Raw genomic sequence first — 17,060 nt, 5'->3', positions numbered from 1 at the left:
TCTAAATTAATAATTCACTACTTTATCCAAGGTTTCTAATCTAACTTAAAGAGATAAGAAAAGAAATGGAATAAAAATATCCAGAAGTTTTAATTTCAAAAGGAAAAAAAACACTCCAGTTTATCAGTAGTCTTTGCATTCCCACATCACGAGGCATAAATTTAAATTATTTTTCCAGAATTGAAATAAAACCTTTCGTACTCTATGTTTTAAGCAGTGCAATATCAAGCTTAAGCCCAATGTAAGTTACTGGTTTCTTAACCATGAAACTTGGTTTTAGAACTTTAATTATTATTGATAACAGATTTCTTTCTCTGAAAAATGAATAATGTTAATGGAAGACAAAAGTTCAAATTTTCACCTCCATATCTAAAGAGAAATAGGAGCTTTTGAATGCCTTGCTTTCTAGGGTTCTCATCTGGCCCCTTGAAAGAACTGGGTATTCAAAAGGCAGGGTGCTTAGCCCTTTCTGACAAACTATAGTTAATAAACAGCATCCAATAATGTTCTACTAGAGAGTTGCACTAGGTACACGGTTCTTAAATCTGCGTGTCAGGACTATCACAGGATAGGAAGGAGAAATATAACGTAGAACAATTAAATATCTAAATGTTACATACTGTCATAGCTGCATAATTTTGTGCAGTGATGGTCGGCAATTTGGTAAATTTGGGATTGGATAAATTTAGTGACAGGAAAAAGACTTGAGAAAACGGTCAACCATGAGCTGCAGAAAAATGCCACTGGGAACTTGAGCTCAGAAGTCTTTCCTCCAGATTCTTGCCATCCCCACAGCACAGAGTTTCTGACCAGGTCCTTTCAACAGCTTGTACTCTCCCTGCCGACTGACCGTATGTCAAATTTGTAGGGGAGCAGGCACTAAAGTGAAATAGCCAATCCTGTTTGCACAGTTCTGGGGAAAAAAAGGCTGTTTTGCCCTCTCCTAGCACAGAAACTCTTGCTTTGACAACTGTTTCAAATTATGTTAAGAAGGAAGATTTAGAAGGACTCTTCAGAAGGTGTATACACTTTTAAGGCCAAAGACATGAGCAATTTCAAACTATAGTCTAGCGATTTCACAGTTGCTTTTTATAGCATCTATGTTTCTTGCACTTCCTGAAAATATTGTTAAATGACACAATGGTAAAATCGTTCTACAAGCTCAGACTGGCAGTGTAATTTGAAACTAAGCAAGAACCTCTGCCACTGATCTCAATTCAGGAAATCCATGTTTATAAACATCCATATTAACCAATAATTCTAAAAACATTAATTCCCAAAACAGCTGTTGCAAAGAAACAGAATGCAGTATCTATCCATAAGTAATCAATTCCTGGTTTTCTCTGTCTTGTATGCCGAATAAAACTATGCATTTATGTAAGGCTAAATGTCAGAGTCGTTATGTGCAGAGAAAAAGAGAAGGAAACTTTAACTACAGTTTCATTATATTATGATTTCTCTGGCTGCAGAGACACTTAAGAGGTACCTGTCCCAGGTGTGAAATATACCAGGTCAAAATGAAGTGCTGCTTATTAAATCTAGATGATTTCCTTGATCCAGTCTAGTGAATGCCTCACAAATACTTGAATTGGCATAAACAACAAAGTCTGACCTTCGGCAAGGTGGGCAAATCCCTTAGCCAAGTTTTGCTGACAGATAACAAACAACCAAGAAAATCTGCAGTCACGTTCTCTGACCACAAATAAAGAAAAACAAGTTACTTGCCAATAACGTGGCTCAAACACAATGTGTCAAAATACTAAGAATGCAGGCATTGTTGTACCATTAAAATATCTGAGAACCATAAATACCAAGATAGAATGACTGCTATTTGACCCTACGAAATAGGATTCTCCTAAAAAACCCAACCCAACAAACCTCACTAACCTATCATATGAGAGCTTGCATTTTTGCTTCTATGTATGCAAACTAAACCAAATTCCAGCCAATGCCTTCAGGAATTGCAGACATTCCTTAAGATTTCATAGGTGAATAAAACACATGTAAAAATAAATTCTGGAGGGTTCACCAATACAGCATACGATACCATTTGTCTGGGGTTTCATCACTGTAGCTTCACTGAGGACATTTACTTTCGGGGCATGCAATGGCAATCCTGATAGCAATTCACAGTTCACAACATCTTTGTATTTACAGTCACTGTTGAGTATTAAAAAACAAAAATTTGTTTAATCAAATTAAACAGGTGCTTCTCCCATATACTAAACACCTAAAAAGGGGGATTAAGTGTATAAAAGATGAGAATTTCAACAATTTACACAACACTTAAAAACTTGCTGTAAATTTAAATAGCTAGCAGTCCCAACAACTTTACTTTCATTCTTCTCATTGCCTGGTCCAATCTGATTATGATCTTAGCTGAGATTATTCTGTCCTGAAGTGTAACTACATGAAATTCAATAAATAAGTAGAAAAGGCACTCATGAACCGCTTCTATTTTTTTTTACTATGCTGACAGGAAGACTGAGATGATTTTTGTCACCTCTGAAGAAGCATCTACTTTTCAGTAGTCTGTTATGCAATATCTGCCAAAGTAGTAATCCATAAAGCTTTTGAAATTACATTTGAAGAGCCAACTGTTTTTGTTCCTAATAACTGACTCTACTCGGCAGAAGATTTAGGTGATTTCAAAGGGAACTCCAATTAAAGACTATTCTGCCTTTAACTATTCCCAAATATGTACATTCTAGATAATTAAACTACTAAAATGTGATGTTTTCCAAAATAAGCTACAGATATTGCTAGCAAAATACTTAGTGATCTCTTTCTTACTTGTAAGTAAAGCCACAGAAAAAAATAATCCCCTTTCACGAGATCTTCCTCCCCTCTCCCCTTCAATTAAGAATCTAGGTTCAGTACAAAGGACATTTCAGCCTGCTTGCTGTTCAGAGACAGAAATGCACTTGCTATCCCCTACGAGGGGCACATTCTAGCTATTTAATACTTCTCATAGCCAGGATAATTTAAATCTTTCCTAAATTGCAGGCTGTTTTTAATACAGTTTGAAATAAAAATGCTATGGCAGAGAAGAATAAATTCTATCTAATAAACCCAAATTCTTCAATATTAATCTTTATTTTTATTCTAGTCAATGTATTGTATTGGTCTCCAGAGAAAAATAATGTGTAGATCTAGTTACTCAGAATTTTCAAGTTACCATGTAAAATTTTTTTCATGCTTCCTTGTGATGCCAGCCTCAGATCTGACACAACAGGATTTTCATAGCAGCTTACCTTCAGGATAACAATCTCAGATCTCTTTTTAATCTAGACATGAAACTACACATAATTTTGCCAGGAACTGTAAACTATATAGCTCTACAATCAATTTCTAAGTAACAGCATTACTAGAAGCGGAGTTTGCTAAATAAGAACAGTAACTATGTTTTCTTCTAGATGAAACTTTGCAATGGTAACATTTTTGAGTAAAACTAGAGAAAATAGTTCGGCTCCAAATGAAGGAATGAATGTCTCTAACTGCAGAGAGTGCTGCATTTCAACTAAGTAATGCAGTATCACTTGCACAAACGTATTTTATCCAGCATAATCTACTTATTCTATAGCATAACGAACTATTTATGCTACTAAGGTAAATTTAAATGGGTATTTTCCCAGAAGGAGGAGCTTGGAGCTCTCTAGTGGATTAATGAAAAGATGCAATATTCTCCATTTAACAGACTTCCGGTACGCTTCAAGTCTGTCACAGAAATGTGACTGGTGCTGGAAAAAAGCAATACCCTCTTCTATGCTAGCTAAAGTTTCTTGTTTAGTGTGAAAATGACTCTGAAATACCTGTTATTTCTCTTCTAATTACTTAAGTATTCCACCAGTTACATATACGTTTTTAAAAAATCTTATTCTGCTTCATTTTTGGGCTGATGTTGAGTGGAAGTTTCTTAGTCTGACACTTTAAGTCTCATGTACAATAAACACTGTAAGCACAGCTTGAAGCTAGCAGAACAGTAAAGCATGTGCTTAACTCCACATGCCATGTTTTTAAGTTCCTTTTTCTACTGCTGTTCAAATGTTTGTCAGCCTGAATTTGAATGAGATCTTTCAATTCTTTCATCAGTTTAGAAAGTCCCAAGAGGCAGAAAAGAAAGCTGAAAGTTTCATTGATTTTTTTTTTTTTTTTAAAAGTTCTAGTAAGTGCTATTGTGGCTGGAAACGTATCTTATCCTATACTCATATTGCGATGCCAAGGTGAGACACCGGCATAAAGTGGATATACTTTGTCACCAGCCAGAGGACAAAATAACCTCTATTGTCCTGTCAAGCTATGAATATACTTGTCTTGTACTTTGCACAGTGAAATTATATTATTTCATGTATTTATTTTCTTCATCACATAGTCACAATAGCATAGAAAAACTGAATTAAAATGCTGATGGTGTTTTGGTAAAAAGATCACATTTCATTTGTACAGTAACTGGGGAACATCACAGGTTACATGAAGGACACAGTATATATACCTTTTTTCAGCTTCACCCTTTTTTTCTCGTTTAACATCAGGCACTCCATCTGCAAACCTGAACTGTGAAGATATTTAAAATGTACTTTCAGATACAGCAAAGCACTACTAAGCCTCTTACGCTTTACACTACAGACTTAAAACTGTTAGTGATCATTGGGAGGTGTGATAATATAGTCTTGACTGTAAAAACTGTAATTTGGACTGTAGGGTTACTTTTACACCATCTTTTTAAATGGACACACTGCCATTATACTCCGTGATCTTTAAAATAGTGATTTTTAATTGGAAAAAAGGTGACATGATTGTCTTCACTTCTCTTTGCTCCCACTGATAATCCCAGCAATTTTTAGGCCCACTGCCCAATTTTAACTGTGCCTGACAGATGTACAGAAACCCACAAAAGACATTCCATCAAGTTTAATGAAAATTTAAAGCTGTATTGAGGAGAAATCTAAGTCTTTTGCTCAGCTGTGCACCATGGTGTATAGGTAAAAAGTCCCCAAAGATATGGAGAAAAAAGACAGCAGATACTTGGGGGTGAGAATCTGAAAGGACTGATAAAGAACAAAGTCATGGAATCCTGGCTTTGTTTTGTCCATTATTAATGAAGTAACTTGAACTTCACATTATATCACAAATTTATAATAGCCGAAGAATTAGAGATGGATATGCTCTCATCGGATTTCCAAACTTCATTTTACCAGTTCTCCAAATATTTTAGGGTTTTCTCCATGGTTAGTTTTTGTCCTTCTCACAGCATTATTAGTTGGAAAAGCCATCAAAAAAACCAAAACCCCAAAATCACCCCAAACAGTAGAATACTTGCAGAATACTTGCAACAAGTGTTCTGCCATTCCACTCCCTCCCCAGGTCTGCACAGCTAGTTTTCCATCCACATACAGGAATAGATTTAGGGCTGTAGCATGTATTTTGTGGCTTAAGTTTGGTTAAGTTTGAGGTTTGGGTGAGATTAGTTGTACATATTTACTGTTGTCCAACACAGCACAGAAAAGCAAACATTAGCACACTGATTTTATAGAGCCACAACACTACACAGCAGCCCAACTGGGACTGACCTGGCAATACTGCAACAAGTAGTACACCTCCAGTAACCTATACTATTTGACAGACCCTTTTACCCTCCCTAAGAGGTCAGGGAACAAAATGGTGCTGTTCACTTTGTGAATCAGATGTTAGCAGCCCGAATTCCATTTGCTCAAGGAAAGGTTTCTATTCTGCTTTTAAATAATGATTTTGCCAGGGAAACTGATTCCCTACTGTTTGATTACCTTATCAATTACTTACCAGTTTTTAGCCATGTGAATTTTACAGTTTAACTTATCCCGTTAAAACCATTATCCACTCTTGAAGTAGTGGAAAACAGTAAATGCTATCAGCAGCTATGTCTGAGTGGCAGTGAGATGTAAATTCCAATCCATTATCAAAGAAGTAAATAGTATAAAACTTCAGCAAGTCTTAAAAGACCTAGACTTATTATCTAGAGGAAGGAGGACAGAGAGAGTAGAAAGGTCAGGTAAAGTCAGTAAACATGAAAATGGCTTAACGTTCCCTCTGAACCGCCACGAAGTCAGCATGTTAATGTAATGGCCTTTCTGCCCAAGTAATGAACCACAGAATGATCCTCCTCGGATGCATGATGGCTGTGCAGCTCCCCAGCTTTCCAACACCACCTCATCCTTCTGAGACTGTGTGGTAAGAAGCATTTAATACCGACTTTTAAAACTAGGTATGTTATGTAAACATGTCACATATGCACAGTAGTACTCCTAGATGTTCACTGGAACAGTAATTTTCATACAATTGGTAATAAAGAATTACTGTAACAACTGATATAACAATATCATTCCATTTCAAATTTGAAGATGAATTATTAGTGACAAGGTAAAAAAAACAAGTTCTGTCAAGCAAAACTTACATTGTCAATAGCACAGTAATCTATGAAACGCTAATACTGTTTTTATTACAGGATATTAAAAATTTTGTTGATAAAACAGCATTAGTAATTAAAATTATCCAATTACATGGACTATAATTTCTTAAACTATTTAGTGACAGAAAGCATGATTTCTCAGTACCTTTTCATCCATGTCAAAACTCTTTAGAAGTTCATCTAGTTCTCTCAGTTGCCCATCTTCAAGAAAGTCCTCAGTAACACCTCCCAAAGGATTGCTTCCTCTGGAGGAGTTGTGAGTTTTAGTATCTTTAGCTGAAAATGTATAAACACATTACTTTATGTGTTTCCCACGCTACAAGACAACAAAGCTTTTATTTCCTCCATATTACAAAGCCTTAATACTAATGACATTTAAGAACTCCTAGGACTTCCTGAATGTGAAATTTATATGTAAAATTATTTCACCTTTAGAGCACGAACCATTTCAAATAAATATGAAACTGAATCTGCAATTAAAATTCTATCCAAGCTGTATGTTCTGTAATAGTCCCTGTAGAACAGTACAACAGGTTTATTTATATAATATTAAATTCAATATTTTAGCAATAAATTCAGTTAAGCTTTGTTATTAAAACACAGCCAAAGATATGTATGGTAATTTGCTAAGCAAATAAAGACTTAGTCTTTGCTGGAGAAGGGAATAAGTTAATCGTAATGACATGATGCAACCCTGAACTAAATATAGATAGCTCTGAGAAACTCCAAATTCCTGTAATACAGTAAACTCAATGAGAATTCAGTGTTAGGAAATTTCAGCACCTTTTGCAGATGCCACAGGAAATGAACAGAACACCTGACTGGAGCTTTCTGAAGCAGCTGTTTATGTAAAATAGAAGAGCTCTGCATAGAAAAGAAATTCACTATTTCATTGGATCACATGAATGAATTTCAACTGCACTGCATTGTCCAGATACAGGAAGAAAGAACCAGATTATTACTGGAAAGGCTTTTATCTTATAGTCACTAGTCTCTGTATGATCATCAGTACAAGAGACATCTGCTTGAAGACAATGTACCTAAGATTTCCACTTGAAAGATGAAGAGGACTGACATCATACAGAATACCTTAACTCTAGTATTTGTTGCCCTTCTTAGACTGTGAAGCCACTGAGACAAGCAGCCATGACCTCACTACATAACACAAGACACCAAAGCAGTAATAAGTATTTCTAAATAAATACATAAATTGTCAGTAATTCCCAAAACCAGGCACCTTTCTTTTGTTCTGTACAGGTCTTTTAAAAAAGTCATAAATCGAACATAAGTTACCAAGTGCATATTAATCTAAGAGTGTGATGTGATCCTAAGTTTCTCAGATCTGGGACTAAGGACCTACTTAAACCTTTTTCTTTATTTTAAGCACCACAAAAAGACCCAAAGACTTTTAGCCTCAAACTTCATTAGAACATGAAGTAAAACAACAAACAGTCTAAGAAAATGCAGAAGTTACTAAATAGTACAGGACTTGCTCCCAGGTTTGGTTTCAGTCACCTCAGTACTGCAGATGCCATGGCACAGCCCCCTCTGGCTCTTTACATCACCAGAGGCCTAACTGTACTTCCTCCCTACTCCTCCTCAGGGCACTTGTGTCTATTTCTTGGTGTCTGAGCTCTTAAACCCTTATTACCTTTTATTTTGCCTTCTAATCACTGAAGCCTGAAACTTTCTCTCCCCCAGACAGTCACTATTCACTCATTCTTCCCCAGGAGGCTTCATCTGCCCAAACCACTCACTCTTTCTACATGAACATAACACATTAATATGAAAAAACAGCACAAAAGGTACTGTCACAGACACTTTTCAAGCCTGCAGCAAAATCAATACATAATGGCAGAGTGCCAGATTAACAGCAAGCTGACAAACTGACACCAGAAAGGGAAACACTGAGAACCTTCAAAACCAGTCTCAGCACTCTGTGCCTTCTCCAGCGTGTCAGTAATCGGCTTCTGTTCAAAGTCAGAAACCTGTTCCTCCAACCTATCTAAGAGAAACTTCCACATCAGACATACCTTGCATAGTAGGTCTGTATGCAAGCTGTAGAAAACAAAACAAATCACATTCAGATGCTGCCTAGTTGGACTGTTCTGCTTAAAATAGGAAGAAAAAAACATTAAGTCAGAAGTATCCTTCTCTAAAAAAATAAGCATCCTTAAAAAACAAAACAGTTTGTCAGACGAATGGGCCTGGCATCTGCAAAAAACAAAAGTACAACCTGGAAAAAAAACTATTAATAAAATTCCGTCTGCTGATGAACACAAGAGAACAACCAAGTGAGATTATAAGTCAGACTCCAAAGCAGTATCACAGTACTCAGTGTCTAACTATCATCAACAGAATTCCTTGCCTAAAGTATCACAGAGGTGCAAAAAAAACCACAACCAAAAACCAAAAAACCCCGCCAGTACTACCAACAAACAAGTACTACAGAGAAGTAGATGTTCCCTGTAAGGCTCAGGTTCGTACCATTTCAAAAGACATCCATTCTATACGCATTAGGAAACAAATCACTGTTACAACAGAAAGATATTACTGAACTGACAAGTTCTCATTTTATGTGGAAAGTAGAAAGCCTAGGTTTTGCCACTGAATATCTTTGTGGTTACTTTCTTCTCTTGATTACACATTCAAAAATCTCCAAAGACTCTTACCTTTTAGCACCCCATCACAGGAATTTTCAGTATCATTTGACACTGCAGATTCTTGTATGGTAATGTGTCTGTTTTGGACAAAAAGCATATTTAAGATTTCCATCTTGCACAAAAGCAGAATTAAACTAACCAGTTACGTAAAATTAAAGTTCTCAGTAATACTTTTAGCTATGGACACAATCCTTACATACAACACACTGCTGTAAGACTGTTCTTAACTCTCTCTTTTGGCTTTCTACATCCATCCCTACAGATACACACCTAAACACGTTAAGTAAAACCAAGTAATTTCAAATCCCAAAATTTGTCAGTAAAAGCCCATTATCTCATTTCACCTTTGCCTAAAATACTGAGAAGGGAAATCTTCTCTGTATAGCAAATTATAGAAATACTGTGCTAATGAGCCAACTCGTAAGTTTCTAGAAAATGCGACTTATAGTAATTTTATATTCAAGACAACTTGCATAACAGTGAATCTCAAAGAGTAACAAAAACATTTGTTCATAGAAAGATACTTACTTCACCTATTTTAAAGATAAGTTGGGGAAAAAAAAAGTATTTCTCCTTAGAAAAGCTCAGAAGGTTAAAATACATATTAAAATATTATATATAGAATATATGAAACAACAACGTCATCATCACCACAGATTTTGGAAGCTCATACCTGGTCAATGACACCAAGTATAATGACAGCAAGCTGCCTAGTAAAATGGAACAACGAAAATTTGCAACAACCTAGTGGAAATGAAAAAGTTCCCCAGTATGCGTAACTTGGAACTATACAAACATTCAGGTGCAGCTATCTATGTATATCTATACACAAGATACCTTAAGAAGCAGAGTTTAATAAGTTACAGCAAGTTCGCAGAGACAAGAGGGATTTTTATTAGAGGCAGGCTCTCTGCAGGCTTATTTCTTCTCTCCCCCACATTTTATGTGAAATGCAAAGTTTGAGTGATTTTGCCTACAACAACAATTGACTGACTTTTTTGTAAAATTGCAGTGCAGATAGTTCCAGAAAGCTGTCATCTTCATAAACATTGCTTAAAACTGAAAATATTTAACAGCATGAAGAGACTGAAATCTTCATGTTCAGGTCAAAAGCCACTTCCAAATCTTTACCAGATTCTGCTAATTGTGTAGTGTGAAATAGTTACAAAAGCACTTCACAAGTTCTTGTAAAGAAGGTGCCTAAAACATACAGAAAACTACATTTATGACAGTGCTTGGCATTTGCTCACCAGCCCGACAAATCTAGGAGCGCTGACAGAACCAGAAGAAGTCAACACATTTTAGAGATCTAGAAATGGAGACAGACTAGACCATGTCAGAATGTGGGATACTCTTGCATGCTGCTGCTAAGTTTAAACAAGTCTCTCTTCACAGCACAAGTTATGCAAACCACAGTGTTCAGTTTGCTATTTTGCATATGAAAAATGGATTCAGGTTTAGGCTTTTTATTCAAAAGGAAAACAGTAAAATGCAGAAGTCTCCTAAGAGCAAGAATGGCTGCTGACGCGCTTTCAAAGGTATCCACTGAACCTACTAGTTTTGTTGGGATGAAAAGACATACTTGATGCCACTTAACTCTAAGTGTCTAGATTCCCTACATGAGAGGAAAGAAATACCTCAGATGATTGATTCAAAAACCTGCGCTGTTGGGAGTCACTTAGGGGTAGGCAACAGAAAATGGCAAACAGAAGTATGTGTGAAGACTGAGTTTCACTGCCTCATTCAGGCTGCAGGACCAGAATCCTTTCCCGATGACTGGCAACTAATGCCTGGAAGCAACCAGCATTCAGTCTTCTCTTCTTAAAATGCAACCACCAGAGGAATAACCAGTCCTACTTATCCTAAAGGTCAGAGCACTGCTAACTGAACCAAACCATTCAGGACATACACACACAGAGCCTTTTCTGAATCTTCCTGGGGATCAAGAGACAGGACTACTTGTCCTACTTAAACCTTCTTGTTCAGAGATGTCAGTTCTGGGCACATGCACAGGCACAATTACACTAGTTAGGAGACTTCAAGTCAGAGATGTGTAGCAATGTTAGATGCCTCTTTGGTTGTTGGGTGCTTCGTTAGTTTGCGTAATTAAAAAAAAAGAAAAAAAAAAAGAAACAAGCCTTATTTGAATTTTGGACCTCAATCACTGTTGTGACCAGTATGTTCTCCTTCTGAAGGACACATGCTCTCATTATCTGAAATCTGGAAGCCAAAAATTATTATCCTTGAATTTTCATAACTAAAAATACCCCTCCGGCTTTTAAAGTCACAAACAGTCAAAGATGAAAAGTGTCATTGGCTAAAAACATCTTGTTTAAATTTAAAGCTCAAACAAAATGGATCCACACTAACAGTTACACATCCACAGTGGCTAATAGTTGCCACTGAACATTTGTCAGTTACTGAATCAACCTGGTACATCCTTCACACAGTTTCAGCGCTTTGGTTTCACAACAAAACTTGAATAAAAGCATTACTTCATTATAGCATTTTGACGAGCTGATAGATCTCAGATTTTTGTAGTTGGAACACCACCACAAATTAAGGCACCAATCGTTTCCTTTACAATTACAATTTAAATGCTATTAAACTCATAAGTAACACTCAACATATTTTAAAAAGCTTTTTAACAACCCAGCTATACTTTTAGAATAACTTACTGCTAGCAGAAATACAGTTCTTTCTTACTGCTCTGTACCAATGCCAGACTGAAATATCAGTACACAAGAAGTAATGTACTGAAGTCCATCCCCATGCATACATGCACTAAAACAGTTCTAGCAAAGATCCAGATTCTTTCTATCATCATCTGCCTGCTCTTATTAATCTGAAGGGAAATCATAACAAAAGCTATGTATTGATACAGTTAAAGAAAACATTCAGCAACAACCACCATGTGCAGCCATTAAGTGTTTGCATTGCTCTTCTACCTAAAATCACCTAGATTACATTCATCTAGAGTGTAATGGCTAACATTAACCAAATGTTAAACAAAAAATGCATATAAACTAATATTTATACAAGTTAGAGATCGTTTACAATAGCGCAGTTCTGACTCTGTGTTCTACGTGGACAGACTGAAGTGGCGTTACAAACTAATACTGCAACGAAGCAAAACTGAGTACGCATAAAATAAGAAGCCAAACAAGAAAACATAGACAATACTCTAGAATATCTCTAAACAACAACAACAACAAAAGACATTAACAGAAACAGTATTTTATTTTAAAATATGTGGTATGATGTGAGTGTAACTCTACCAGCATAATCACTTTTTTTGGTTGGCCAAACAAAGTTGAAGTCCCAATTGTATCTGGTAAATACTAATAAAATAAAAAACAATAGTATGAACTGGCCATTATCTGGTATTATCTGGCGATATCATAAGCTACCTGATAAAACTGTGGTAAGGTCTATTGCCTTATTTTAATATTCTCATATTGAGTTCATTAATATGTTCCTGACTTACCAACTATGATTAGTCACTGTTTAATGATCTTTGCATCAAATTATGGAAGGTAAAAAGCAAAATAGATAATTTTGCCTGCTGCTTTTGCAAATTAAGGGGAAATTCTAAGAAATAAGAACCATGCATTTTTATTTTCCTTGGCTGATGGCAAATTCAGCAGATACCAGGAAGAAAGTTGAAATATGACTTCAAACGAGTTCAGTTTTCATCTATCTAATGGTTGTGATAATGTTACTCTAACTCAATGTCATTATTAAAGCGAATATTTGTCCTCCCTGCAAAGTACTTACAAGATCCAATAAAATTTTCAGTTTGTATTTATATAAATAGCAAACTTTACTACCATAACCAATACATGAGTGTAAAGGGCTCAGAAGTTCTGGTCTTCCATTCTGTGCAACAGCTGTCTGGACAGTCAGTTGGAAACTATCTCTAAACAGCCATTATTACCCTGGGGTAATATACAGCAAATACTCATTCAGTTATACAGTGTATATAACATATAATATACACTATACACAAAATGAATACTCATTCTAATAAATTCACAATGATGGAGCCTAGCTGCTTCTTGCAGACTTGCAAGACTTAAGCTGCTTCTTAACAGACTTGCTCTGTTCTTCAGAGGCTTGTTTTGGCAGAAGTTTTATATTCTCATGTCTAAAAAACTGTTCAGCACCTCAAAGAAGATTCCTTTCCCCTTTTGCACATGGGTTTAATGAAGGGGAAAGGATAAAGAGAGCAAAGAGTAAAAAAAATGAATGCAGTTATAAGATGGTACAATGTTGAAAATAATTAAAACATTATTTAAAGTAAGGATAACATAAAGTCACCCAGAAAGAGCAGGGGAAGAAAATGAAAACACCCCTCCCAATAAAAAAACTAATCTTCAGAGGAAAATCTTGTAGTATTTGTATCTAAGCTTTATGTTTTTCTTCATAAGATGAAAAATCTAATCTTAAAACTCATTTATCAAACACAAGTATCAAAGCTTAGAGAGAAAACAGACTAGACAGTTGACAAGTTCATCTATCCCACAAAGGACTACTACCTCTTTTGCAAAAGTTTGTTTCTACTTTAAACTTCTCTTCCCCCTTCAGAGACTTTTATTATCATCTCAAAACCCAGAAAAACATTCATGCCTAATAATTTACACCAGGAACTTGCTGAATGAAGATGCAGGATCATAAATATCTATAACGTGTTAGCCAAATTACAGATTTGAAAACTATTCACATGTCTGGAAATTTACCATTTACTCATACAGGTTCTGCAAAAGAATAAGCTACACCTAGAAAGTAAAAAATATTTCTAAGTGTTATACCACTTTGCAACTAAAAAACTACCCTCAAAGGGATATCCGCTATCTCAAATCAAGTCAGATATTTTAAAATAGTCAGTTATTATTACTTTTAATTAGCTTTGTACTTTCATATTTCACTTCACTTGGTCTAAACCAATTCTTTAGGACTGCATTTTCCTTTGATTCAGAGTTTATTCTAGTTCTTATGAAGAACAAATTCATTTATTTGCATTCAGAATACTGTCATACCTCAATCAAATTTTGACACTTAAAATCAACTCAGAAATTAGTGAAATTCTGTAAAGAAGCCTGACCACTACAACCAAAGTATACTGATATGAGAACAAAGCACTTAGAATTATTGTATTAAAAATAATGATACGCATACCTAAAATTATCATCTCCTGAATCTCTATTTTCTGAGATAACAGGATACTCAGGCTTAAGATCCTGCTTTTCGTCTTTAATGCAGATGCTCGTACAGGATGCTTTCACAGGACAATTTTCACAGTCTGCAAGTGCAAGCTCCTCTTCATTATTGGTTCCAAAAAGGTCAGGGTCATCCTGAATCACATCAATGACAAGAACATCTTCCTCGTAAGCTTCAAGAATATCTGGAAAATTTTTACTTTTGTGTTGTGAAAGATTCCCTCTTGATTTGCTATCATCATTTATTTCTAATGCAACAGGGTGGTCAACTGCATTCCAAGAATGATCAGGAAAATTAGATTTTATTACAGATTCAGTACCACGGAAATCAGGCACAGATGACTCTAGCTGTCCATCAAAAAAAGGATGTGGATATAAAGAAAAATGTTCAGGGAGTGCAGACATCTCATTTGAAAGGTTTTCAGAGCCATCATGCTGAAAGTCCTTACTGTTAATCTCATCCGCTTTTTTCTTCATGGAAGCTGTAGATGTAGCATCACTTGAGACAGGAAGAGGCTGCTGCTTGGCATTTACCAAAAAAGCCTCTTCACCTGTTTTCTGCCTTCTTGAAACACTAGTGCTGTCAAGAAGTTCTAGTGGACTACAGGTTTTTCTTTCAAATGAACGGACAGATTCCAATTTCCTGGATTCAAGTTTGTTTCTGCATAAAGGAATCTTGAATTTTGTCAGGCTTCCAGTGTTTAATACTTTCATTAGCTTTACATCAGAAAACGTCTGGTTCGCTACTGATGCTTTACAGCTGAAGTTTATTCTGTTTGTGTTACCTGTAGATGTACCATTCTGGACTGTCACAGACAGGTTTCTTTTTGTTACAGCTCCTTTATTTTTCTCTTTTTGTTTTGTTTTAAAATTCAAGGTTGCTTTAACTTCTTGCACATCATCATGGTTAAAAGCCACAGCACTTCTATCCATATTAACTGGTGATTCCACATTTTCATTGCTCATTCTCAAAGTCTCATAAATATCCATGGAAGAGGATTCTGGTGTTTCATGTGGAGTCAGACATTCAGTATTTGGATCCATTATTTTATGTGTAGATTCTCCTGCCGATGATGCATGCAAATCCAACCGTCTCAAATTCCCAGTCACAGCACTGTTTCCTATAGCTTTAACACTGCCTTTATCAGAGGATTCCTTGAAGACAGCCCTTAAAAGTCTTTTTCCTTTTGAGATGGACCCATCATTTTTATGAACCCACTCAGAAGTCCTGGCACAAGACTCAAAAGGCCAAACATTTTTACCAATCATAGGTACTGTTCTTTGACAGGTAAACTGCTGGAATTTATTATTAACTTTGTTCAATTTTTCATCTGTCTTGCTTTTGTGACAATTAGAAACATCATGGACCTGAGCTAGCACTCTCAGGCTACTCGAGGCAGCAGAATGATGTGCCACGCTGTTTGAATTTTCTCCTTTTGCTATTACAGAGAGTTCAGATGTCTTAAAGCCATCTCCAAATGCAAGTAATTTGCTACTATTCTTTCTCCAGACTGATATATTTTGTGCTTCAAGAGTATTTTTTCCTATATGAAGATTTGATGTATGATCACATGAAGCTGACAGAGTAATTTCTTTATGATTTAGTCCTAAGACTGCAAAGGAGCTTGACATCGCAACTGCCGCTTCTGTTTGTAACTCACGCTTACTGCATTCATTAGCCATGTCTGTGAAAATATTCTGCACTGCTGATTTCTCAGTGATTTTCATCTTTTTTCTAGGCTTTCTACCAATATTCCACTTTTTCCCCCTTAAACACTTACTGTTTTCACTCTGACAGCATGAAAAACACCCTTCTGTGTTTTGACTTTTTTCTTTATTAAACAATAAACCACCTTTTATGGGTGATCTCTCATTCTGCATTCTACTAGTGCTGCAATTCATATCACTCTGTTCTACAGTACCATCAGGAAAAACATACTTTCTTTTATCCTGGGCTACATGGAAGAATCCACTTCTTAATTTATAACTGCTGGTAGTTCCACTAGCTGAGGACTTCACAAATGTATTGATATAACTACAGGCCTCTAATCTCACAAATGGATTCTTCTGTGTTGCACAGAGCAAGTCATTACAATAGTTTAGGGCATTTCTGCAATGTTCAGCATCGCATTTTGCAGATACATTTCTCACTTTTTCAGCTGTAGTCACACTAAAACTTTGCAAGCACTTGATTTGATCAATTCTGGGTTTCCTTTTTTTATACTGCACACCAGACTTTTTTGTTACAGGATGGCATAGAAAGCTCTTGCTTGGAGTCCCACCTAAAGCAGCATCTGTAGGAGATTTAGAGTAGTGACGTTCCTTTTCCTTGGAATCTTCTGATCTGTTTCGATGTGTCTTAAGCTTCTTCACAGCCTGTGTACTGGAGTCTTGCTCAATTGCTTTCCATCTTTCCTTTGCTGATTAAAAAACAAAGAAGTGTCATTAAAGAATACGCTAAGGGAAAAAGACTACCCTATTGCAGTATTTTATAAAGAGAACAAAAAACATTCAAGGCGACTAAAGAACACGACACTGTATAAGGCTAAAAGATTTCTGTAAAGTTTTACCATTTTTTTTTCTTAAATGAGCACTATTAGCAGACTTACAGTAACAAATGATGTTTTGTCTTCAGAAACAAATGCGAAGATGAACAGAACCTTAAGGTGTCATAAGGACACTGGAAGTTGTATATTTAAAACATAGGTGGAAACCAAATTAGAGCAAGTCTAG

At 35.9% G+C, this 17,060-nt stretch overlaps 1 protein-coding gene across 1 annotated transcript in view; it reads right to left on the bottom strand.

Moving 5' to 3' along the window:
* TOPAZ1 (testis and ovary specific TOPAZ 1) overlaps positions 1-17,060 on the bottom strand; it is a 41,114-nt gene that overhangs the window by 21,633 nt on the left and 2,421 nt on the right. The window contains exons 2-6 of the mRNA XM_050892625.1: positions 14,287-16,747; positions 9,118-9,185; positions 6,591-6,721; positions 4,493-4,554; positions 2,048-2,160 (exon numbers count right to left, since the gene is read on the bottom strand). Coding sequence (XP_050748582.1) covers positions 2,048-2,160; positions 4,493-4,554; positions 6,591-6,721; positions 9,118-9,185; positions 14,287-16,747 — 2,835 coding nt within the window. The remainder of the gene's footprint in view (positions 1-2,047; positions 2,161-4,492; positions 4,555-6,590; positions 6,722-9,117; positions 9,186-14,286; positions 16,748-17,060) is intronic.

This window comes from Gymnogyps californianus, chromosome 2 (genome assembly GCF_018139145.2).
Source record: "Gymnogyps californianus isolate 813 chromosome 2, ASM1813914v2, whole genome shotgun sequence".
Taxonomy (NCBI): domain Eukaryota; kingdom Metazoa; phylum Chordata; class Aves; order Accipitriformes; family Cathartidae; genus Gymnogyps; species Gymnogyps californianus.
This window is presented reverse-complemented; position numbering and strand designations above follow the sequence as displayed.